This window comes from Vombatus ursinus, unplaced genomic scaffold (assembly GCF_900497805.2).
Source record: "Vombatus ursinus unplaced genomic scaffold, bare-nosed wombat genome assembly UNPS02000582.1, whole genome shotgun sequence".
Classification (NCBI taxonomy): domain Eukaryota; kingdom Metazoa; phylum Chordata; class Mammalia; order Diprotodontia; family Vombatidae; genus Vombatus; species Vombatus ursinus.
This window is the reverse complement of record NW_020940360.1, coordinates 37,222,209-37,249,558: the sequence shown is the minus strand read 5'-3', so window position 1 is coordinate 37,249,558 and position 27,350 is coordinate 37,222,209. Positions and strand designations below refer to the sequence as shown.

Genomic DNA, 27,350 nt, shown 5'->3' with positions numbered 1-27,350 from the left:
CCTGTCTCTGTCTGTCTCTATCTTTCTCTGTCTTTGTCTCTCTCTCTGTGTCTCTCTTTGTCCCTTTCTGTGTGTCTGTGTCTCTCTATGTTTCTCTTTCTCCTAAGAGAGCATCAACAGGCTTATGATTTTACTGGTATAAGGGAACTCCTAAGTGAGGAAGCTGCCTGTATCAATGCACGTTGTCACCTTTTCTACAACTTCTAGTCTGAGGGTTGCCCCTAGAACACATGCAAAATTAAGGGACTAGACCTGGTTCATATAATCTGTATGTGTCAGACACTGGTCTTCTATCCAGTACACCCAGCTACCTACCCAGTCTCATCTAAGTCAGTGGCTTAAATAAACTGCTTTAATTCCAAAAAGAACTCTTGAAACAGGAGTTCTCAATGGATTAGAGTGGAAGTAACCATCCTTTCAAACAAAACTTCAGTGGCCCCCTTGCAGTGGAGTATTTTAAAATGATTTAATGCCTCTGATAAATGGTTTCAAATAATATAAACCTGGTTTTTAAAATCATTTTATCTTAGGTTCATTTCATAGTAAAACTAATAATATTGTAAAAAAAAACCCTACTTAGTAAGAAGGACCCTATGAACCATTAGCTATCAATGTATTTTATAACTGGGAACAATACTGTCTGGGACAGCTCTCCTTATAAGATGCTTCACAATGATTTTCATCATCCCTTTTGTATGTGTAATCCAAAGAGGGATTGTTTCAGTTCATCTCCTCTGGGCTTAAAAAATTCAAGAATTTTGTTTTGTGTTTGGTTTATAAATCTCCATGTAATGCTTCCAAAATCATGGAACTGATTTTTTTAAAGTGTGTTTATTGGGTCTTCTGCCATTCCAACTTTTTTTGAAGAACTCTTTGGACTGCTTCCTGAGGGCTCAGGTTTCTACAGAACAGTTTAGTGAATGTTGTCATAGATTGTTACATCTATAATGAATTGACCATTTTAATATCCCGTCTCAAGGAATGAGATCTTCCACTTATGTGATGTTGGCAGATAACCAAAACTTACCATCTGGTTTTGTTTTTTTTAACATTTTAATGAAAAATCTTTCTGAAATGTCTAACATCTCTGCCTTCTTAAACAGTATACTGAACACAATTTAATCTTTTTTATGACTTTAGAGGACCATTATGAGCATTAATCATTGCATTGTGTCATTCTCTGATGATGCTTTTTACCTTACACTTAACTGGACGCTTAGTCCTCCTCTTTTATAGTTTTTCCGTCCACAGCCTCTGTTGGGAGCTGCCCATTCTTCTTCATATATCTGAAGGTTTCTAAACTACTGTCTTATTTTACTGGCTTCCTATGGGTAAGGACCTCAGGGCTTAATAGTGATTCCAAACCTCTGTCTGGAAGAGGTACATGAATTTCTGTCAACTAGTTTTCCCACCTGTTCAAGGGTCTTGGGTTTTTCACCCCCTCTTCTGGGTTCAAGGCTATATTTCAAGTGTTTTAAGTTTCTGGAAATGATGGGGTGCTCAGGACCCACCCCTAAGATCATGTCTCTGGAAGCCTCCCAATTTCTTAGTAGGCGCCTGTCCTATGAGAAAATTTTCTCTTGTCGCAGAACACATTCTCTTATCGGAACAGACAGGGGTGCTTGGCCCAAGGATTTTTGTCCCTGGCTGGCCCAAGGACTCTTCCTCCCTACAGATCCCCAAGGTCCATGCCTCTGACAACTCCCTCAATGTCTGTTATACTTGCTGCACTTTTCCATCCATAGCTCCCAAATACACCTGGACCGTGATTATCTAATTAGTATCCCTGCCATTCCTTTCCTGTGCTCCTTTTCCATATAAACCCCAGCCCTATCCTCATTCTCTTGCAGGTTCCCATAAGCACCCTTGCTCACTTTTGCTAAAGTATTACAATAAACTCTTTGCCACTTGATTAAGAGAAGGCTTGAATGTGTGAATTTGTTCCTAGCAACTCTACCTTGGCATTCTTGGGGTCCCAGCACCCCAAAACCTCATCAGAAGTATATTTTCCTGGCAAGTATGCCTTATTTCTGAAGCATTTAAAATGTGATCCTGTAGTTAACATAAATAATGTTTGGTGATGAAAAGCCCATCCCTAGAAAAATTCTTAGCATGTCCAGTTTTTAAGGAATTCAAGGTTTTTCCTTATAGCTAACAACTGATCACATAATAGTTTCATCCTATTTCATTTTGTCATTTTTTTTTTACTTTAGTGGAGCAAACAGCTGGTCACCATTTTCTGTGTAATAACTCTTCATGCACTTGAAAATCATTACTGAATTGCTACTCTTTTTTCCCAGCCTTCCCCCACTCTATTCCTTCCTTCCTTTTTTCCTTCATCCCTTCCACAAAAATTTACTGAGTGCCTTTTATAGGCAAGGCCTTCAGATAGATACTATAGGACTTACCAGGGTGAATGAAACATATCCTACCTTTAAGAATACTACAGTCCAGTAGCAGAGGTGAGGCAGTACACAGCTAATTATAAGACCAGACACAATGTGTCATGTGACATTAGAGAAGCACAAATGTTAAGAAAATTCAGAGGGAAAAGAAGTCCCAGAGGTGGCATTTGATATTTGTCCCTGAAGGATGGATAAGGATTGGACAGGTGGAGCTCAAGTAAAAAGGCATTCTTTGAGAAGCGGAAAGCATGAGAAAAGATGTAGAAGCAGGAAAGCATGTATTATCTGGCAAAAGGTTCACTGAGTTCTTTAGTCAAACTGAGCTCAGTCCCAGTCATCTTTTCTCATATATTTTAATTTTTAACATTTTAATTATCATTACAGTGTTTCAATATACCCATCCTATGTTCACAACTTATGTCCCTCTTAAAACACAGAAACCCAAAGCAGTCATTCATAAAACAAGAGAACAATTTGTGAAGAAATGTTAATTTAACTGTATTATACTTCAAAATTATTTTAATGTTCTTTTTTTTCCCCTACCCTTTTCTCTTCATCCCTTGTCAGGCTCCTCCATTAAGAGTATGCCTTTTAGGTCCCCACGGATCTGGCAAGACTGTCTGTGCTCGATGGTTAGCTGAAAAATTTGGCATATTTCACATTCAGTTTGAAGAATTTCTGCAGGAAAAAATCATGATCAAGACTGAGAGGAGAGTTGGACCTGAATATGATGAAGAAATTGAGGAAGAAGCAGCTGAAAAACAAGAACTAGAAGAAATTGCAGCTCAGGCTAATATTAAACTCGAGAGTGAAAAAAGCAAACCGGTATTGTAATACCTAAAGTTTAGAGATAACCTACAAATCTATGATTTACAAATAACTGTGTTTCTTTGGTTTACATAGAGTAAAAAAGCACATTGGGTGTTTTGTAATAACTTTTCATTTGACCAAAAATTATCATGCCACAGAAAAATGTTCACCAGTCCATTGTCCCCACACTCTGAGGTAGACACACTGTCCCAACCAGAGTGAATGTTAAATACTAATGTGAACATTAACTACATTAAAAGTTAACATAACTTATCCTAACCAGTTTGGGATCATTTCCTTGCTTTTGTCAGAGAGTGGGAGGGAGGCAATATTATTTCAGCCTTTTTGTTCATAGACTATAAGATCTCTGAGTAATGATAATCTGTTTTCTGTAGTTTACAAAGCCCCAACATAACCTATTTCTGCATGTGATCAATTGCCATTACAAATCATTCTTTCAAATCTGTAAGCAATATCATTTTAAATTGCCTGTTTTTCATTGGTCTCTGGCATATGACTATCTGTAAGATTTACAGTTTAAGATGGAAGCCAATTTACATAGATCTAAAACTGACTAACTTAGAAGGTAGTTAAATCTCACAAATATGATTTCAGTGGGCACATAGATTTATAAGGTGATTGAATTACGAGATGAATTACACTAGCCATTTGTGAATAGAATATAGTCACAGCTTTGTAACTGTTAGTTGTAGTATATTGTAAATTTTGCCATATTGAATATTGGCACAAAGTAAGGCAAAATTTTCAACATTTTCATAAACCCCACTATGACAGTAGTTTGAGAGAAATAGGAACCTTCTAAATCATTTGTGTACTCTTTGTTAATGTGTGCTTATTGATTTTTTTTCCTGTTTGTCTGAGTTGGGTTTCAGCGTAAAGAAATAGTGTTCACTGATGAGGAAGAAGCTATTAAAGCAAACCTCGTAGAAAATGAAACATTACCACCAGAAATTATGGATCTCTGTCTTTCTGAATGGTGGCTTAAAGAACCAATACGGTAATTTTGACTTTTAGTAGTATGTTTTTGCATGTTTTCATTTTATTAATGGGGCAGCTAGGTGCTGCAATGGATAGAGTGCTGGGCCTAGAGTCAGGAAGACTCATCTTCATGAATTCAAATCCAGCCTCAGACACTTGCTAGCTGTGTGACCCTGGGCAAGTCACTTAAATTAACCCTGTTGGCCTCAGTTTCCTCTTCTGTAAAATGAACTGGAGAAAGAAATGGCAAACCACTCTAGTATCTTTGCCAAGAAAACTGCAAATGGGTCATTAAGAGTCAGACACATCTGAAAAATCAAACAACAATGCTAATTTTAAAAATGGGAAGCACACAATCTTGCTTCACTCCATTGGGAACTGGGAAAGCTTGAGAGCATCTTTCATTATCCAGGAGCCAGGCAAGTATGCCATCATGAACTTAAAATACTGATGAACTTCGCTGGGCAACCAAATTTTGCTATGATCTTCCACAAGCCCTCACAATTGACAGTGTCAAAGGCTTTCATCAGCTTTGAACTGGGGGAGATGAGTCTTTCTGGCTCCAGGATCAACAATCTATCCACTGTGCCGCCTCATTAGCATTGTTAATTCTTGCTTAATTTATTTTGATGAGTTGTTTATCCACCTATAGACATCTCTCTAGATTTCTTACATGGTTTCTTTATCCTCTCCAAAGCAGTCAGCATTTTAGCTGATTCAATTGCTTTATAATTTTTTCTTGTACTAATGTTCTACTTTGCATTGCTTTATTTTCAATTTTAATTGATTTTTATCTTCTTGTGTGGCTTCTTTTAGCCATTTTTCTCCTCTTTAGTGTTTTTATTGGTTGTTTTTATGAGGATCCTAGCTCTCTTCAATATTCTATGTTTATATTATATGTTTATATAAAATTGTCATCTTAGTTGTCTATATTTTTTACTTATAAAAGTAATTTCATCTAAAAAGCTGAAAATATTTAAAAATAAATAAGGCAAATTATGAATTTTCTAATCTAGCTCCACAGGTTTTATCCTAGATGGATTCCCACGAAATGTAGATGAGGTACAATTTCTAGGGGAGCGCGGATTTTGCCCGGATATTGTTATTGGTCTAATAGTTGAAGAACAAGAAATTATAGATCGCCTACTAGCCGAAGCTGTTGCAAAGTGGAAAAATAAACAAGAAAAAAAGGCCACAAGAACTAAAATGATTAAAGAAATGAGGATGAAAATTAGGGTACGTATATCTTTAGAGAAAAATTCAGTAAGTTTTTCAAGGGAATAAATTGATTGAGAAAGTAAGCTTCCTGAGGACAGGAAATTTTTTTTTTACCTCATTTGTATCCTGATCACTTAGCACAGTGCCTGACCCACAGTTAAGTACTTCATGAGTGCTTTTTTAATTGAAATGATTTGTTTTCATCATAGTTTTTTTTAAGGTAACCTCTTAGCATATTGCACAGTAAGGAGATGAATTCTTTTATTTGAGGAACAGTAAGGAGACCAGTTTCACTGGACTGAAGAATATTTAGAGGGGGTTGTTGTTTTTTCATCATTTCAAGTCATTTCAGTCATGTCTAACTCTCCATGACCCCTTTAGGGGTTTTCTCAGCAAAGATACTGGAGCGGTTTGCCATTTCCTTCTCCAGGTCATTTTACAGATGAGGGAACTGAGGCAGAGTGAAATGACTTGCCCATGGTCACACAGCTAGTAAGTGTCTGAGGCTGGATTTGAACTCACAAAGAGGAGTTTTCCTGACTCCAGGCCCAGCACTCCATCCACTGTACCACCTATAAGGGGAGTAAGGTATAAAAAGACTGGAAAGAAAGGAAGAGACCAGATTTTGAAGGCCAAATAAAGGATTTTATATTTGAGCCTGGAGTTTAAAGGTAGTCACTTGAGTTTATTGAATAGGCGAAGAGATGTGGTCAAACCTTTGCCTTGGGAAAATCACTTTGATATCTGAGTGGAGGATGAATTCAAGAGACTTGAGACAGGGAGATAAATGAGAAGACTTTTGAACCAGTCCAGGAGAGAGATGAGGGCTTATACTTGAGTGGTGGCAGTGTCAAAGGAGGCACGCATAAGTGAGAAATGTTGCAAAGGTAGAATCAACATGACTTGACAATGGATTGTGTAAGGGACAGTGAGAGAGTAAGGAGTCAAGGATGACACCTAGGTTGTGAGCTTAAGTGAGTGGGAAGATGGTGATGCCCTAGAGAGTAATGGGGAAATAAGGAAGAAGGGAGGTATGAGTTGTAGGGGCAGAGGGAGGGAAAGAAAATAATGAGTTTCGTTTTGGGCATATTGAGTTTAATATGTCTAGAGGGACATCCAGTTCAAGGTGAATACTGAAGGGGCAGCTAAGTGGTGCAGTGGATGGAGCACTGGCCTTGGAGTCAGGAGGACCTGAGTTCAAATGTGATCTCAGACCTAGTTGTGTGTCTGTGGGCAAGTCACTTAACTCCAATTGCCTTGCCAAAAAAAAAAAAAAAGATGAATACTGAATACCAATTCCAGACCCATTTTTTTGCTTCACACTTCTAGAGACTAGTGAATCTGGAATTGGGGAGAGGGCAGGGAAGCAAAATCTTCCAGAAGCTGGTTCATTATGCTTCTCAAATCCTCTCTTTTCAATTCTCATTGCCAACACACTAATTCAGGTCCTCATTGCCTTATTCTCAAATTACTGTAATAGGTTACCAATTGCTCTCCTATTTTCCAATCCCTCCCTCCTCTAGTCCACGTTGTTCTTTCTAAACCAGCACTTTTGATGATTTTACTGTCTTGCTCAGAAATCTCATTGGTGTCCCACTGACTGTAAGGCAGGTGTCTCAGTTTGGCATTCAAGGCCCTGTACCATCTGGCTGCCACGGGCTTTATCTCCCATTTCTCCCTTAAATGAACTCTCTACTCCAAACTATTCACTTCTCCTGCATAAGGACTTTCTCACCACTATGCATTTATTCAAACCATTCCTTACCACCTTTCCACACTATGGAATAATCTTCCCTGTTCCTTTCTTCCTATGCAAATCCTTTTTAACTCTCAAAACCAACTCACATTTTACCTCCATAAATACCCTAGCCAGGGATAAGGAACCTACAGCCTCAAGGCCACAGGTGGCCCTCTAGGTCCTCAAGTGTGGCCCTTTGACTGAATCCAAACTTCCCAGAACAAACCCCCTTAATAAAATGATTTGTTCTGTAAAACTTGGACTCAGTCAAAAAGCTGCACCAGAGGACCTAGAGGGCCACTTCCTGCCTATACTATTCATTTGATTATTAACCATGTGCTAAGAAGCTGTCTCTTCTTTTACTGTCTTGTTAGTTAAGTCTTCTAATGTTAATGTTTCTTGTATTTATGTCTTTTCTGTAGTTATACTGTAAAAACCTTAAAAACAGAACAGATTGTGTAACTCTTATTCCACAGTGCCTTGAACTTAATAAATATAAGGTCTGATTATGAGCTAATGAGGATGATTTTTTAATAATCATATCAAAACTTAGCAGAGAACTTGAAACAAAATGGGGTCCCATTGATGGCAGAATGACTAAACAAACTGTGGTATATGAATGTAGTTAAACATTATTGTGTGGTAAGGATTTATGAATATGAAAAATTCATGGAACTATGGGAAGATTTGTGGGTTTTGATGCGAACTGAAGTAGAACCAGAAAAACAGTGTGTGCATATATGTGTACATGTATATACATATGTCTGTATGAAGATATATGTGTATATATATTATATATAATGTCATAAATGAGAAGAATACCAAAAGGAAGCAAAACTCCAAGTTATTGTTATGGTCTTGGTCATGGAGCACAGAGGAAATAAATTTCCCTCCTCTCAGCAGAAGGGTAAGGAAATATGAGAACAGAATGATACATATGCTGTCAGACATGGTCACAGTATTGATTGCTTTTGCTTAGCATTTTTTTTTTAATGAGGCAAGGTTCAATTCTCTGAGCCAGGATGAAATATCTGGAAATTACTATGATCTAAAAATAAAAGGCATCAATGAAAATTAAAAAAAAAACAAATTATGTACCATGGCAAATCATCATTTGAGAGTGGATTTTTAGAAACGACAAATAGTCAGTCAAAGATAAGTCTAATGAATAAGATGATGTTCAAGGTGAATAATTTTGTTTGTGATTTAGGTAGCCACAAACTAGGTTTAACTATAAAGGAATGTGACTAATTTTCTTTTATGACTCATAAACTGGCTCCAAGGGCAGTTCTCAAAGGGGAATCCAAAATTGTTCTAAGCAACAAACATTCCAGTGATGCTCTAAGCATTATTAGAACAAGTCCACAACTTCCCAAGCTGCTTAATTTTGAAGGACCACACCCATTTGAATGTGGGAGTTCTCATATGTTTATTTTTTTAATGTCTCATTTAGAGTCTTATTGTGTATTTCACAAAAGCATAGTGTTTCAGAGTTAGAAGAGACTTCACTGACCAGCCCGTATTTCAACAAGAAGCTCCTCTGCATCTCCAACAAGCGGTCATCCGGCCTTTGCTTGAAGACCACCAATGTGGAGGGAACCCACCACCTATCAAGAAAGTCCATTCGACTTGGAGATAGCTCTGATTGTTAGAAAGTTTTTCCTTGTATCAAGCCTAAATCTCCTTTTTGTAATTTCTAATTCATTGATTCACTGATAGATTTTCTCAAATGAAGAGAGAAAAATAGGAGAATAGACTCAGCTGAATAAAATAAATGTACAGTATTATGCATAAATAATTTGTAGGTATATTTAGTATGTACATGTTTGTGTATGCAGTGGCAATTATTCGATTATGAAAATGTAAGAGGATCCTCAATTTTTAAACAGTTTTAAAAGATGCATGTACATTTAGAAACTCCACAAAGGGTCCCAGCATTAATTTGAGTAGATAAGAACTCCAGGGAGGTTCAGAAACTATCTGCCTCCTTGGACTCAATCTAGACTTGAGTAGATCTGAGTCCATCCTCTAATACTGATCTGATATCCTAGGAGAGAAGAACTACTCCAATGTCCAAGGAGACGAGACAGTGGGGTCCACAACCCCAGAGGTGCTGACTAGTATTCATGTCAGGTTTCAGGCTATAACAAATGATCCATTGCCTTTCGTTTTATCCATGTCATCATGATAAAAGAAGAATTATTTAAGCATCCAGTGAGACACACCATTTTATCACCCCATGTCTGACCATGGAATACCTATACAAAACATACCTACTTTTTCACATACAACTGTTACATTTTTAGACTTTTAGAGTACTTGCCTTAGCTAGCACTACAACACTTTTCCTCAAAACTTTTCATCCAGTAACTTTAAGGACTCCCCCATTCCTCCCTCTCCTACATCACCATTCTCTGTCTCAAAAAAAAATTCCAAAGTGGCTTGTCTGTGAAGGAAAAGAATGGGAACAGATGAGCCATGTTTCTGGGTAGAAAAAGCAGAGCCAAAGATTCAGTCACCAAGAAAGGAAGAGGATAGACATAGAGCTACCCCATCGAGATTTCCCCGATATATTTGTAAGTCTCCCAGGATTTCAAGTGGGTTGCAATTCCCAGTTTTAAAAATATTGAACTGTATTCATAGATAAAAACTAATTTTTAATCAGTCTTTTTTCTTTACAAAATTAAGGCTATTCCTTCCTTTACAGGATTCCTTTGTCCCTTAGAAAGTTAAAGCTATTTTTTTTTTACAGGAGGATCAGATTGCTAAAAGAAGGGCTGAGCTTATAGCAGAGAGAGAAAAAAGAAAAAGACCCGAGGTAAGAAAATAACTGGAAACTACAAGTGGAGTATAACCTGCAATGCTACTAGAAACCAATTTTTAAGTATTTCTCTGTTGGATTTTATTTTTGCTTTCAGCTGATGTTACCAGTCAAAGTCACAGAGAGATCTGTAAAACTGATTTTTCTCTGCTTATCCAAATGCTTGTCACATCAAGCCTGTCACATTAGCTAAATGCATGTCACAACAAAAATTAAGTGCTTGTAAAATTTCCCTCCAAAAAATAGAGAAGACTTAAAATGGTAAGTGGTATTACTCTTATAAATTGTGATAAAATAACATACTAAACCACTGGAACCCAATGGCACCTGAAAACTTGCCTCTCTTGATAAGATTCTGTTTTTCAGTCTCAACCCCAGTGCTTAGCACAATGCTTGGTATTAGTAAGTACTTCATAATGTTTGTTGATTGACTGTATCCCATAGAATGCATAGCATGTAAACCTGATATTTTAATGCTCAAATTTGCCCATTTTCAAGCAGGGTAAGAATGAGTCCCCAGAGTGATATGTACTTCACTCAAATGTTCAAACCTCAAAATAAACATAATCAACATATGTTGTTGTTGAGTCATTTCAGTCCTGTCTCACTTTTTGTGACCCCTTTTGGAGGTTTTCTAGGCAAAGATACTGAAGTGATTTGCCATTTCCTTCTCCAACTCATTTTACAGATGAGGAAATTGAGGTAAACAGGATTAAGTCAGATGCCTAGGGTCACACAGCTAGTAAGTGTCTGAGGCCAGATTTGAACTCAGGAAGATGTTCCAGAACTTCCAGGCATAGCCAGTCTACTAACTACACCACCTAGCTGCCCAGCAACGGCCTTCAAGACCCATCAAAGAATATCTCCTCCATGAAGTCTTTTCTGACTACTCTAATCCACAATGAACACTCTTTTCTGAAGCCTTCCTATAGCATTTACTGTCTATATCACTCAATTTAAACACAATTCTATTCATTCACTCATTCAGTCAGTAAACATTTAGTTCTTTTCTTGTTCTGTTCTCTAGTTGTTTTTTGTGCTTTAAAATTATCACCCTGAATAAACTATGTGGGCAGCTAGGTGGCACAGTGGATAGAGCATCTGGCCTGGAGTCAGGAAGACCCGAGTTCAAATTCTACCCCAGACATTGACTAGCTATGTGACCCTGGGCAAGTCACTTAACCCTCAGTTACGGGGTTACCTCAGTTTCCTCATCTGTAAAATGAGCTGGAGAAGGAAATGGCAAATCATTCCAGTATCTTTACCAAGTCTTTATATTTGCCAAGGGTCAGGAAGAGTCAGTCAGAATTGAAAGGACTGAACAGCAACAAATAAACTGTATACACCTTGAAGGAATAGCCGCGTCTTACATTTTTTTTTTTTAATTTCCCTCTCCCCACCCCCAACAGTGCCTATCCCAGTGCTTAGTATAAAGGAGGTGCTTAACACCACTTGTTGAATTGAATTAAATACTGTCACTAAAAAGATCATTAAAGCCACTTTGCATTTTTTCAGCTAAAGGAATAAGTAGGATTTCCCTTGTTTAGCTATTTACTTGCGGATTTTTTGGGGATCAGTTGCTGAATTTCTGTGAGTCAGATGAAGCGGAGTCTGACTGTATCACAAATCATTCTGCGACATGCATGTCCCAACATAAATTGAGTGCTTATAAAATTTCCCTCCACATAACAGAAATGACTTAAAATGGCAAATGCTGAGAAAACAACACACTAAACCCAGTTTATATTCCGTCCTCCAGTCAAGCAGGGATGAAGATGACGTAAGTGAAGAAGAGACAGAGGAGGAGAAAGAGGAGGAGGATAACATCGAGACTCTTCTGGAAGAAGAGTTTCCGAAAGACGAGGACGAGACGAGTGAGGAAGAAGAAGAACAGGGAGAAGAGGCTGTTGACAGAATCAGAACGGAGATGGGGGAGAAGTTCGAAGCAGATTTAAATAACCTGCAAATGATACAGGTTGTTACTTTCCCTTCGTGGTTTTCCTTAATTTTTTTTTTTTTTTTTTTTTTTTACAATGCAGTAGTGTTTAAGAATAAATCGAAATGGTAAATGATTTTAGGTCAGCTGCATTTTCATCCTTCTAAGAGTTACGTTTTAAGCCGTCATTACTGTTTACTGATCGCAGTACTTCAAATGTTCCAAGGGACTCAGGATTTCACCATGGTGGACGCACTCTCCCCGTGCAACTTACAACCCGTGTGTGGTTTAGGATATCTGTAAGTTGTTGTGGATGAAAAAAAAAATCATCTCTTGGGCCAAACCTCTGGTGAGGAGCCTCTCCAGACTTAGCTAGACTGGTCTTCAGGCAACAGATACACAAAGGAAGTAATGTAAAATCAGTCTGGAAAGGTAGGCTGGAGCCAGATTGTAAAGGTCTTGCTATTTAAATAGCAAGCAGAGAAATTTGTATTTTGTGCTAGAAGTAACAGGAATCTGCGGAAGGTTCTTGAGAAGAGGAGTGAAGCTTTAAGAAATTTATTTTGGCAACTGTGGGGAAAATGGATTGAAGAGGGGAAAGGCTGAAAGAGACACCAATAAATTAGGAGCCTATTGCAATAGTCTGAGTGATGTGAAGGACCTGAACTAGAGTGATTCATGCCTCATGAGTGGAAAAAAGGGAAAAGCCCTCCATAACTTTGCTCCCACGTATCCTCCTAGACTTATTTTACTTTGCAATCCATTATGCATTCTGTGTTCCAGCCAAACTGGTATACTAGTTCTTTTCCAAACTTGATATTGTTACACCTACCTAATGACATCCCTCACTCCCTCAAAGCTTAATCCGGGATCCGTGTCCTTTCTTTGCTTCCCAGTCCCTTGCACATAGTAGGCATTTTACAAATAATTGTTGCAGTGATTTGAAGGAAGATGTATGCTTACCAAGGAGGTTTGCCAGTGTCGTAGATAATATCATGCATAGATTCCAAATGGAAGACAAATGCTGTAGACTTGGTAAGGTCTTCCAGATGTTCCCTTCCATATTGATTGCATCAATTTTAGAATACCACAAGACTTCTTTAATGAAATCCATATTCACTCAAAAGATATTAACCTCACAGTCAAACAGAAAAAATGAAGTGAACAAAAAGTACATGTTACCCAGATTATGAAATACATGGGTATGTGTGTGTAAATATGTATAGATGGATGTGCATATATGTATATATGGTTATATGCAGGGGTATGTATATGGATATGTGTATACATGGGTATATTGTGTATATATGTATGTATGTGTATACATGTATGTATATGTGGATATATACATGGGTATATATGGGTACACATGGGTATTTATGTGTGTATGTATGTTTATATGTATATATGTGAGTATATATATGGATATATGAGTATATATACATATATCTATGTATGGGTAGCCCATTTGTTTATTCCATACATATTTCTTGCACAGGTACCAGAAATAGACAATGGGCGGGCCCAGAATTTAATCGGATAAAGAAAGCAGGCTAAATGACGGAAGCATAAAATCTCCGAATTGGAAGGGTCCTCATAGATGCCCAGTCCAATTCAAACATGAGCAAATCTCTCAAGCTTTGTTTTAATACCTCCAGTGAAGGGAAAGTTACAAGACTGAAAAGACTTTTTCAACTTTTGAATAGCTCTGATTCTTCTTTTTTTCCCTTCATCAATTATCTTTTTTACTATGAATCTAGTAATTATTGACAAATACTAATTATAAACATGAGAAAAGAAAGAAAAGAGCGTCAATAAAACGTTTGAAAATATAGTGCTTAGCACAGTACCTGGCATATCATAGGCACTTAACAAATGTTTATTGACTATATTTCATTTTATGCATTTAAAAACATTTTTCTGAGAAGATATCCAGTGGTTTCACAAGTCTGCTAAAGAGGTCTATGACCAAAAAAAAAAAATTAAGAACTCCTGACTTTAATGGATATGATTCAATTATCTAGAAAATTCATATGCATACTTTTTTCCTCCAAATCCTGTATAAACGAGACACTATTCTACTTCTATTTAGTGGAAAGAAAATGGTCTCTGTGCTATCTTCAGATCCAACCTTTGATACTGGCAATGGGCAAAACACGTAACATGTCTGAAACTCAGTTTTCTCATCTGTAAAAGGAGGTTATTGAACTTTCTGGTTTCTGAAGCTCTTTCCATCAGCAGATCACTTTGAAAACTTTAAAAGTACTACGTAAATGTCAGTATCATCTCTAAAGATAAATATTTATTAAAATCAGCTGAGGATGTTAGCTTGCTTTACTAAAAAGCACCAAAATTATTAAGTACATATGTAAAGAAGGCTAATCAGAAAGGAAATTTTCTCATCACACAGGTAACAGGTTTCCTGTGATATATGGAAAAATGTGTGTGTGTTCCTGAAGGGGTGTTTTAAAGTGAATGCCTATATTAAAGATTCAGTTTTCCCCTTTATCGCCCCATCCCCACTCCCACAGTGAAAAATAGTAAGTGTGAGAAAACAATTTAGAAGCATGGAGGTTAGAATGATAATGGAGCTGACATTTATATAGTATGTTCAGGATTGTAAGTTGCTCTTTTCATTATACTATACTGTCTCAAATAAAGAGAAGGAAGGCAGTAGCATCAAAGATTGATTTTACTGTCTTCTCCAAAACCCTGTGCCTCATTAAAAATATGATCATTCTAATGAAGGGTTATCCTTTCTCTTGTTGGAGAATCACAAACAGTACTCTCTACTAACTGTGATGTGGGCTGTAGTCGCTATATGATGGAAGAAATTTGTGTTGAGAAAGGGAAATTATATTTGACCTTCTTAAGTAGGTAACCATTTTGTATAGCTCTACACAACATATCTTCAAAGTGAATGATGGTGCACAATTGTATAATGTTTCATTTTTTTAAATAACATTATTGCTGAAAAAAATGTACAAAAGAGCTCTTCAGAAGATAGTAACAAGTTGGTCTCTCACTTTAGAACACTGAAGTTTATTTTTTTTCATGCTTTCGTTTTAGGAGGAATTTGAAAAACTGTTGATTCCATTTATTAACATTCTGGGAGGACGAAAGCTTCATATTGTACGTTACCTGTTGCATAAGAAACTGAAGCCTCTGGTGGAAAATCGTGAAAGTATCTTTGAGAAATGTTATGCAATATCATTAACACTTGCTCAGAAAATGCTTAGTTTCACCTATAAATATCCAAGCTCATTTGGTCAGTGGGATCCTGTAAAGGTAATTTCACCAAATACATTTGAGAGCCATACATGTCTTGCTGAATATATCAAAAATAAATATGATCATAAATAATGGAGAGGTAGCATTGCCTAGTGGCAATGAGTTGTAATTATATTTGAAGCTGATTTTTGTATGTGTTTGGCTTATAAATTAGTTTAAGACAGTTCCCAAAGAAGACTACAAACACGTTTTGAGCAATTGCAACATCGTTAGAATAAATATCTCCCTTTCCAAGGTGACCATTTTGAAGAACGACATTTATGTGGAGATCTAAATCTGTATCTACAGAGAACTGGTCTTGGAGTCAGGAAGATGGGTTCAGGTTCTGCTTTTCACACATACCACCTGTGGGACTTGGGACCGGTCACTTTCTAAAAAAACAAAGGTTGCAGGGAAGGAACCAACTGCATTTTTAAAGGGAGTGCCCTCATTGGGAGCTTCCCACACCAGTGAAATCCTAAGTTTGTTTTTTTTTTTCTCCCCTTTTTTTTACTTTAGACAAATGCTAAAACTTAAATATATAATAAGAAAAGAAAAAGAAACATTGTAAAGTTAAGCATAACATAAGAAAAAACAAAAAAGTGTCATGTGCAGAGCAGAACATAGGAGAGGATTCAAATTATATAGCAATAACTTTTCATTTCAAGAAAGCCTATATATTAAATACTGTTCATTATGTTGAAAGCTGTCCGTTTTTGCTTCCCTGTAGGTTTTCTTTTGTTCTCTGCTGTGTGCTTTACTTGTTCTTTTTTCCCTCTCCCTCCCCCCTACCCACCACCCCAAGGCTACAATTGAGTTTGGTTTGTTTTTAAAAGTCAATATTGTATCCTAGGGAGACAATAAATGAGTAATTTCGATGATCATAAAATTCTTCACCGTTTCTAGCAAGGTTATTGTTTCACTTTTTTAAAGGCATATTCTCAAGTCCTCTCAAAAGTATTCAGGGAAGTAAAACAGATAATAACTTGGCATGGTAATGCAAAATTGTGGCTGCACTGAAACAAGTTTAATTACCATCTAAAGGACAAAGTTCAGAATTGAAAGTTGTCGTGTGCCAGAGAAGATCACAAGCCTTGGAAGAAGACTGATCAAGGCTCAAAGCAGCATGTTTTGAAAAGAGAACCCAAACTGAAAACAAGACCTGGGAGAGGGAAAGGTCCCCAGAGGTCCAGACACTCACATCTACAGGCTTTGCTCTCAGCCTTGACCAAGACAGCCTCTTTACTACGGTCTAGAATGCTCACGCTTTTGATTAACCCAACATGGCTTTGGCAAAGACTCCTATGTCTCAGTGATGTGGAGACTTAGACATATTTAAACCAAATAAGGTGATGCCTCCCCCACTTAGACCAGACGTAATACAAAAGCAAGTATTTCAACCAAATTTGGAATGCCTCACAAGCCACAAAAGTTTTGACTAGCCTTTTGCATTTTTATCAATGTCCGCAATGATCATATGCTGATAGTAAGATGACATCTGACTAGATAATAATGAGCCTTATTTAAAAAAAATAATTTAGAAATCCACATGAATGTCATTCTTGAAAATGATCACTTTGGGAAGGGAGATATTTATTCCAAAGATGTTGCCTTTGTCCTCTTCTTTTTAAAAAAAAATAATTAATTAATTAATTTTTTAGTTTTCAACATTCACTTTCACAAGATTTTGAGTTTCAAATTTTCTCCCTCTCTCAGTCCCTCCCCCCACCCCAAGAGAGAGTGCATTCTGAATATACCTTCCCCTAATCTACCTTCCCTTCTATCACCCTTCCCTTCTCATATCCTCTTCCCCTTCCATTTTCCTGTAGGACAGGATAGATTTCTATACCCCATTGCCTATATATCTTATTTCTCAGTTGCATGTAAAAACAATTTTTAACACTTGTTTTTAAAACTTTGGATTCCACCCACATAAATCATCGGCATTTCTATATATTACCAACAAAGTCCAACAGCAAAAGATAGAAAGAGAAATCCTATTTAAACTTATTGTAGACATAAAATATTTAGGAGTCTACCTCCCAAAACAAACCTAGGAACTCTATGAACACAATTACAAAACACTTTTCACGCAAATAAAGTCAGATCTAAATAATTGGAAAAACATCAGTTGCTTATGGGTAGGCCGAGCTAATATAATAAAAATGACAATTCTACCTAAGCTAATTTACTTATTCAGTGCCATACCAATCAAACTACCAAAAAATTATTTTATAGAGTTAGAAAAAATAATAACAAGGTTCATTTGGAAGAACAAAAGGTTCAGAATATCAAAGGAACTAATGAAAAGAAATGCAGGGGAAGGTAGCCTAGCCATTCCAGATCTTAAATTGTATTATAAAGCAGCAATCATCAAAACTGCTTGGTACTGGCTAAGAAATAGAGTGGTGGATCAGTGGAATAGGTTAAATATGCAAGACACAGTAGTCAGTGACTATAGTAATCTATTATTCGATAAACCCAAAGACCCCAGCTTCTGGGATAAGAATGCACTCTTCAAAAAAAACTGCTGGGAAAACTGGAAAAGAGTATGGCAGAAACTAGGCATAGACCAAAATCTTACTCCATATACCAAAATAAAGTCAAAATGGGTTCATGATTTAGATATAAAGGCTTATATTATAAGCAAACTATGAGAGCAAGGAATAGTTTACCTATCAGATTTATGGAGAACAGAAGAATTCATGACCAAACAGGAGATAGAGAACATTACAAAAAGCAAAATGGATAATTTTAATTACATTAAATTGAAAAGTTTTTGTACAAACAAAGCCAATGCAACTAAGATTAGAAGGAAGGTAGAAAATTGGGAAAGAATTTTTACAGCCAGTCTCTCTGATAAGGGCCTCATTTCTAAAATATATAGAGAATTAAGTCAAATGTATAAGAATGCAAGCCATTCCCCAATTGATAAATGGTCAAAGGATATGAACAGACAGTTCTCAGAAGAAGAAATTAAAGCCATCTATAATCATATGAAAAAATGCTCTAAATCACTATTGATTAGAGAAATGCAAATCAAAACAACTCTGAGGTACCACATCACACCTATCAGATTGGCCAACATGACAAAACAGGAAAATGATGAATGTTGGAGAAGATGTGGGAAAATTGGAACACTAATGCATTGTTGGTGGAGTTGTGAAATGATCCAACCATTTTGGAGAGCAATTTTTAACTATACCCAAAGGGCTATAAAAATATGCATACCCTTTGATCCAGCAATAGCACTTCTAGGGCTATATCCCAAAGAGATCATACAAATGGGAAAAGGACCCACATGTACAAAAATATTCATAGCAGCTCTTCTGTGGTGGCAAAGAATTGGAAATTGAGATGATGCCCATCAATTGGGGAATGGCTGAGCAAGTTGTGGTTATGAATGTGATGGAATACTGTTGTACTATAAGAAATGATGAACAGGCTGACTTCAGAAAAACATGGAAAGACTTGTATGGTCTGATGCTGAGTGAAGTGAGCAGAACCAAGAGAACTATATTTCCCTTCATCCTATCCCACTCACACACCCCCATTTATTCTATTCTCTCTTTTGACCCTATCCCTCCTCAGAAGGAGGGATTGCTTCTGATTACCCCCTCCCCCAATCTGCCCTCCCTTCTATCATCCCCCTCCCTCTCATTCCCTTCCCCCCTATTTTCCTGTAGGGTTAGATAGATTTCTATACCTAATTGAGTGTGTATGTTATTCCCTCCTTAAGCCAAATCCAATGAGAATAAGATTCACTCATTCCCTCTCACCTTCCCCCACTTCCCCTCCACTGTAAAAGCTTTTTCTTGTCTGTTTTATGTGAGATAATTTACCCTATTCTACCTCTCCCTTTCTCCTCCCAGTATAATACCCCTTAATTTTATTTTTTAGATATCACCCCTTCATCTTCACCTCACCCTATGCCGTCTATCTATCTATCTATACATATATTTTTCCCTCCAACTACCCTAATACTAACAAAGGACTCATGAGTTACAAATATCATCTTTCTGTGTAGGAATGTAAACAGTTCAACTTTAATAAGTCCCTTATGATTTCTCTTTCCTGTTTACCTTTTCATGCTTCTCTTGAGACTGTATTTGAAAGTCAAATTTTTTATTTAGCTCTGGTCTTTTCATCAAGAATGTTTTCAAGTCCTCATTTTCACTGAATGTCCATTTTTACCCCTGAAGGATCATACTCAGTTTTGCTGGGTAGGTGATTCTTGGTTGTAATTCTATCTCCTTTGAATTCCAGAATATTATATTCTAAGCCCTCCAATGCCTTAACATAGAAGCTGCTAAATCTTGTGTTGTCCTGCTCGTGTTTCCACAATACTTGAATTATTTCTTTCTGGCTGCTTGCAATATTTTCTCCTTGACCTGGGAACTTTGGAATTTGGCTATAATATTCCTAGGAGTTTTCCTTTGGGGATCTCTTTCGGAGATGATGGGTGAATTCTTTCTATTTCTAGTTTACTCTCTGATTCTAGAATATCAGGGCAGTTTTCCTTGATAATTTCTTGAAAGATGATGTCTAAGCTCTTTTTTTGATCATGGCTTTCAGGTAGTCTAATAATTTTTAAATTATTTCTCCTGGATCTATTTTCCAGGCCAGTTGTTTTTCCAATGAGATATTTCATGTTGTCTTCTATTTTTTCATTCTTTTGGTTTTGTTTTGCAATTTCTTGATTTCTCATAAAGTCATTAGCTTCCATTTGCTCCATTCTAATTTTTAAGTATTTTATTTTAAGTATTTTCTTTAGTGAGATTTTGGACTTCCTTTTCCATTTGGCCAGTTCTGCTTTAGAAAGCATTCTTCTCCTCATTGGCTTTTTGGACCTCTTTTGCCATTTGGATTAGTCTATTTTTTAAGGTGTTATTTTCTTCAGTATTTTTTGAGTCTCTTTTAGCAAGCTGTTGACTTGTTTTTCATGATTTTCTTGCATCACTCTCATTTCTCTTCCCAGTCCTCTACTTCTCTTACTTGCTTCTTATTCTTTTTGAGCTCTTCCATGGCCTGGGATTTCATATTTTTCTTGGAGGCTTTGGATGTGGGAGCTTTAACTTTGTTATCTTCTTCTGGTTGTGTGTTTTGATCTTCTTTGTCACCAAAGTAAGATTCTATAGTCTGAGTTTTTTTGTGCTGCTTGCTCATGTTCACAGCCAATTACTTAATTTTTAAACTCTTTGTTAAGGTAGGGCTCTGCTTCCAGTTTGGAGAATGTACTGGCCCAAGCTTTAGGGGTTTTGTGCAGCTGTTTTCAGAGATACATCTAGGGACCTATAAATTTTCAGTTCTTCCAAGGTGGTATGATCAAGGGTGAGGTGTTTACTCCTTTCCGGGCCTGTGCTCTGGTCTATGAGTGACCACAAGCACTCTTTTCTGTCTTGGAACTATGAGGAGGATTCCCTCTCTACCACCACCACATATCCACCATACCAGTACTCTTCCTCACCCCAGGATTGCCACCCAGAACTGTGATCCAAATCCACGCATGGGCAGAGCAAGAGAATCCTGCCTCAGTGCCAGCAAAGAGATCCCTGCAAAACCCCTTTGATCAGCTGCTCGATCCCCCCACAGTCTGTGGGCCAAGAGCTCTGGAAGCAGCCCCCACCCCATTGGTGTGCCAGAACTTGGGCCAGACTGAGCTCCTTTCTCACCATGGTCCGACAGACCTTTCCTACTGATCTGCTAAGTTGTCTTTGGCGTTTATGGGTTGAGAAGTCTGGAAATGACCACAGCTGCAGTGATTCAGTCCCCTGAGGCCTGCGCCAGGTTTGCTGAGGCCTGGTCTTTGCCTGCAGGGACCACGCTGAACTGCACTCCTCTCCCAGCCCAGCACAACAAACCTTTCCTGCTGACCTTCCAGGTTGTCTTGGGCTTGAAATTTGTTTCACCCTGTCTTTTTGTGGGTTCTGCTGCTCTGGAATTTGTTTAGAGCCATTTTTATAGATATTTGGAGGGGTTTGAGGGAGAGCTCAAGGAAGTCACTGCTTTTACTCTTCCATCTTTGCTCTGCCTGTTTGTACTCTCCTTAGGAAACTGTCTTAAGTTAATTCGTATGGCACACACATACAAAAATCAGCTTCAGGTATAATTACAACTCATTTTTTTTACTGAAAAATCTGTTCTGCAGATTGATAATAATAACAATAATTATAGCTAGCATTTAGATCAAGCTTTAAGGTTTGCTAAATGTTATGCATATCTCATTTGAAATTCACAACAAGCCTGTGAAGTAGGGGATATTATTATCCTTATTTTGCAGATGAGGAAACTGAGACTGGGAGAGGATAAGTGACTTGTGGCTGTTGGGACCACAATGTCACACAACTAATAAGTATCTAAGGTGGGATTTGATCTCAGATCTTCCTGATTCCAAGTCCACTATCACCTATAGGTGTATTCACCCATAAAACTCAAAGACTTTTCTCTGAATGATTGGGTAATTTCTGATCATCAGAGTCATGTTCAAAGAATGAAAATCTGCCACCATCAAAAATATTCAAGAGAACGTACTCCCTCTTCACCACCACCTCAGAGAAACCCTCTCTTCCTTTAAGATGCTGCTCAATTATTACCTTTTTTCCCCAAACCTTTTCCTGATTCCCTATCACTACTAATACTCTCCCTTCCTAATTATCATGTATTTAACTCCCCTGTATTTATTTTGTATTCTGTATATATTAGAAGTCTATAACTTGCCCACCCCCACCCCCTTGGCAGAGAGCTTACTATATAGGGTCATGATTTTTTCCTTTAAAGTCCAGGGCATTTAGTCTCATCCGTTCACCTGTCTTTCTTGGTGTATTTCTCTTTCTTCCCTATTCCTGCATAGTAAGCACTCACAAAAATAATAAATAATAAAGTAATAGTAATAATAGTAAAAGTCAGCTTATCTTAATAAAAATAATAAAAGTCAGCCTGTCTTTATCTAGAGATAAAACCTATTGTAAAAATATAGACTTCAAATAAACAAGGTTTAAAGAGAACAGGAAACTCTATGAGTGAACAACACCATTTACCAGACAGCAATGAGGAGAGAGGCAAAGGAGAAAAAAGTGGAGAACAGATATATTCAATAGGTGCCAGTAGCCACAAAGCCAGCACATTCAGGCAAACCTCCAATTCTGCCCAGGGAGATGTCTCTTTAAGTGGATCAGAAAGCCAGACAAGATTCTAACTGCTCACAGTTATATTCAGGGCACTGAATTATTTGAAGAGGTAATTATAGAACTGTCATCAGTGATCTTTGAGAAGTCATGGAAACAGGAAAGATACTGAATGACTGAGTTGGATACTGGACCATTACTCCTGCTAAGTCAGAGTGAACAAGTATGAAGTGAGCTAGGTAATCTCTGTTTCTTGAATTCAGTACAGCCTCTATGGTCTAGCATCCAAATTAATGCGAACAAATGTATGTGTTAGAAATAACTGAAGAAATAATTGTGTTTATATTACAGCTATATGAAGGAGATGCTATCAAACCTTTAGTGAATGCAAATAATCCAACTTATCCTGTGATCCATCGACAATATATTTATTTTTTATCTAACAAAGTAAATAGGGATAAATTTATGAAGAACCCAATCAAATATATCCGTCAGCCCAAACCAAAACCTGCTGTACCCATTAGGATTGCAATTGTTGGGCCTCCAAAATCTGGGAAAACTACAGGTGAGTCTGCTTATTTCTTCATTTTCTTAAGCAAAGGAGACCTGCCTGAAAACTATGATTATGTATTTATTTTACAAAATTAATGGGAATAATCATGAACTAACAACTTTTGATTAACCCAAGAACATAAACTCCTTGGAGAAGAACTACATACTTTGCTGTTGGGAAACCTAGAAACTCATTTGGTAGAAACAGACTTCTTCCCCATCATCATGCACTCTAACTAGAACATGCCAAATGGAACATGATTATATTGATAGATGCAGAATAGCCTGTGACAAAATATAGCACTCATCAGTGCTAAAAACCATACAAAGCTTTGTCACAGAAGGGCTATATTTTATTTTAATAAAAATTGCATATCTAAAATCAAAAGTTAGCATTCATTATTTGCAATGAGGAAACACTAGAAGTTCTTTCAATAGATGTAGAAATAAATCAAGGATGTTGATATTTCTCTCTCTCTGTATATATATATGCATGTATATATACACATATATGTGTATACATGTGTGTATACATAGAAATTAAGGATATAACCATTTTCAAAGAGACAAAACTATCCCTATTTGAGAACTACATGATGGTTTACTTGTAAAACCCTAGACAATTAGCAAAGAAACTAACTGAAACAATAGCTTCAGTAAAAGAGTGAAATACAAAATAAAACCACAAAAATCATCACCATTTCTATCTAGCAATAACAAAATATAAGAGAGGGGAAAAATAAAGGGAAATCTTTCAAAATGGCTTTAAAATGACTAAAATTTCTTTCTGAGAGTCAATCTACTAAGAAAGAAACACAACTCAAGACATAGTCAAGTACAATTAAAAAAATATTCTTTCAAGAAGGAAGAATACCTTAAATACTCGGAGCTATGTTTATTGCTCATAGTTGGAGATAACACTATAATAATTAGGATCAAATGTAGTTCTATACTAATCAATCTACAAAGGAAGCACTTTTTTGGTAATTTTAATGAGAAGGAGAGAAAGGGGGGAGGGAGGGAGAGAGAGAGGGAGAAAGAGAAAGAGAGAGAGAGAGAGAGAATGGATGTGAACACGAGGCAGTATGGTACAAAGGAAGAGGACTGGTCTTGGGATCAAGAAGACTTGTATTCAAATCCTGTCTCACACATATTAGCTCTTTGACCATGGATAAGTCACTTAACTTTTCAGTACCCCAGGCAATTGCCTAAGACTTCAAGGGATAAACCAGTTACTGTACTTCATTGATGGAGAGAGGAAGCCTTCCCCAACCCCTCTGAATTCCAATGCGTTCCCTCTGTTAATTATTTCCAATTTTCTTGTGTATAGCTTACTTTGTATATCTTTGTTTGCATGTTGTCTCCCCATTAGACTGTAAGTTCTTTGAGGGTAGGGACTATCTTTTGCCTCTTTTCATATCCCCAGCACTTAGCACAGTGTCTGACACATAGTAGGCACATGATAAATGTTTATTGAATGAATGAGTTTACATACTGAGAGTCCCCTTTAAGGATAAAGTCATATATGTAACCCACCCCCCCCAAAAACAATCTAAAAGTTAAATAACTAAAATATCACAAGATTCACAGACTAGAAAGGACTTTAGTTTGGGAGTTCAATCACCTCATCACTTCATCACATAGATAGGAAACTGAGTTCTCAAGAAGGCGTGTGATTTGCCCAAGGTCGACAGAATTAGGATTTGAAGCCAAATCCTCCAGTGTTCTTTGCACTGTAATACGCACTTCTAAGGTACATTTGTGTAAATAGTAATGACAATAATAATAGCTAATGTTAATATAGCACCCACTATGTGCCAGGCGCTATGCTAATGTTTCACAGTTATCTCATTTGATCCTCACCGTTGCCCTGGAAGTTAGATGCCATTATTATCCCCGTTTACAGATGAGAAAAGTGAGACAAGCAGATTAAGTGACTTGCCCAGGGTCACACAGCTAATAAGTGTCTGAGGCTGGATTTGAACTGAAGTCTTCCTGACTTCCAGACTTGGAGCTCTATCCGCTGAGTCACCTAGTTGCTTATGGATACATATACATATTCATGTACATATACATGAGCAATATTTAAAGGAGTAAGATCCTAGACACGGACATCAGCTCCATAATGGCTTACAGATGCAATTACTTTTGGTGGGGAATCTACTAGCTGTCTCCGAGCCACCTTTTAAATTCCATCTCCAGATTGGATAAATTAATTGCTCAACTAGCCTCATAATTTCTCTTAAAGATAATGTGATTTTTCAACTTGAGTCACTTTTAGAGGTCTTAATCAAAGGACCAAAACATTTTCATTTGGTAAATATTTTAAAACATTTTGAATATGATTAAAAAATAATAATCATAGCAACTAGTTTTTGATAGAATAGTATTTTCTCTATGTTTGTTAATGGTGGAATTTCAGGTATCAGTGGTGTGTATGTGTGTATGTACATACATATATACACATATATAGTATACACATATGTATATCACATACATATATGTATATGTATACTTATATGTGTGTATACTTACATGCATGCATATACATGTATATAGACATATACCCTCAAATGCATATACACGTGTTTATATGCCAGGGTAGAGAGGAATTTTTCCTAATTAAATTACATTAATCAAATTAGATCAGATCGATATCTATCTTCTCCTTATATGTGTAATGCCAACCCTTATGCTAAATCAAGATAGATGAAGTGAAAGCATTGAAATAAGGAAAATGTTCAGGCTCACCTGATGTGCTTTAATTTAGCTCCCAACCTAAGAGAGTACCTTAAAGATCAAAGAAATCCAAATTCTATCAGGGAGTAAAGGGTGAGGTTTCCAACAATATACAAAAAGGAGCTTCTCCGTATATAGCCCTGTACTAGTTGCTGAGGGAAATAAAATTTTAGATGAGACATAGTCCTTACCATCAAGGAATTTACACTATAATTCTGCCCAATGAGAAAAGAAAACTTAACCTTTAAAATGTTTTCTCATTTAAAATAAAAGGAAATTTGAAAAAGTTGGCACAATCTAGGCTTTTCATTCTTCTGAGATTAAATTCAAAGTTGCCTATTTAGCAAATATGCCAATTTGTAGATTGCTTTGAATGATTATGAAGCAGCTGTCATAGCGAAGAAAGAGCTGGCCTTTGAGCCAAAAAGACCTGGGTTCAAGTCTTGCTTTCTGGCACTGGCAAGCCAGTTAACTTCTTAGTGTTCTAGGCCAGTGGTGTCAAAATCAAAGAGAAACATATTGACTCAGAATTATCTGTGTTGTGTTGTATTTTTATTTATTTTGTTAAATACTTCTCAATTATATTTTAATTTGGTTTGGGTCATCCTCCAGAGTAAGTGGCCTGGTGGCCTCCATTTTGACATCTCTGCTCTAGGCAACTCTCAGACTTTTAAGTTACAGAGAAGCAGCAATCTGCATTGGTGGGAGGAGTTTCCCATGCTAATTAAATCACAAGACTAGTCCCTATCCTTTTAATGACTGTAGAAAAAAAATTAATTCTATGTAGCTGTAATTAACATTTATAAAACTTTCAACTTTGCAGATTTTGTCAGGAAGGCAGGTGATTGGAAAGCAAGATTGTGGGGCTGAGACTCAAGAATCTGGGTCTATCACTTCCTTACTGAAAAAAGAGGGCAAATAATTTAAACTTTTTGAGCCTCATTTTAACTCATTTTTGTTTCTTTGTTTGTTTGTTTTTAGTGAGGCAATTGGGGTTAAGTGACATGCGTAGAGTCACATAGCTAGGAAGGATTATGTGTCTGAGGTAGGATTTGAACTCAGGTCCTCCTGACTCCAGGGCTGGTGCTCTATCCACCATGCCATAGCTGCCCCGAATTTTTTAAATAATGGTATTACATTAGATGATTTCTAAGTCCCCTTTGGAATCTCACTGACAGTGGTCTTTAGTCCACTTTCCTTTGGCACTGCTAGGCCTTTTTTTAAAAAAAATTATTTAGTATTTTATTTTTCCACAACTACATGTAAAAATAATTTTTAACATTTTTTTAAATTTTGAGTTCCAAATTCTCTCCTTCCTTTCCTCCCATTCCTCCTCCTTGAGAAGGCAAGCACTTTGGTATAGATTATACATCTGTAGTCATACAAAATATATTTCCACATTAATCATGTAAAAGAAAACATAGACAAAAAAAAAAGCAGGAAAAAAAAAAGTAAAACACTTATGCCTTAATCTGTATTCAGACTCCATCAGTTCTTTCTCTGGGGATGGATAGCATTTTTCATCATAAGTCCTTCGGAATTATTTTGGATCATTGTATTGCTGAGAATAGCTAAGTCATTCACAGCTGATCATCTTACAGTATTGCTGTTGCTATATACAATGTTCTTCTAGTTCTACTCATTTCACTTTGCATCAGTTTATAAAGGTCTTCCCAGGTTTTTCTGAAACCATCTTAATCATCATTTCTTATAGCATAATAGTATTCCATCACAATTA

At 36.9% G+C, this 27,350-nt stretch overlaps 1 protein-coding gene across 1 annotated transcript in view; it reads left to right on the top strand.

The window, feature by feature from the left end:
• Positions 1–27,350, top strand: part of AK9 (adenylate kinase 9) — a 141,820-nt gene that overhangs the window by 86,766 nt on the left and 27,704 nt on the right. The window contains exons 25-31 of the mRNA XM_027855923.1: positions 2,973–3,230; positions 4,109–4,233; positions 5,231–5,450; positions 9,923–9,988; positions 11,751–11,966; positions 14,997–15,215; positions 22,673–22,886. Coding sequence (XP_027711724.1) covers positions 2,973–3,230; positions 4,109–4,233; positions 5,231–5,450; positions 9,923–9,988; positions 11,751–11,966; positions 14,997–15,215; positions 22,673–22,886 — 1,318 coding nt within the window. The remainder of the gene's footprint in view (positions 1–2,972; positions 3,231–4,108; positions 4,234–5,230; positions 5,451–9,922; positions 9,989–11,750; positions 11,967–14,996; positions 15,216–22,672; positions 22,887–27,350) is intronic.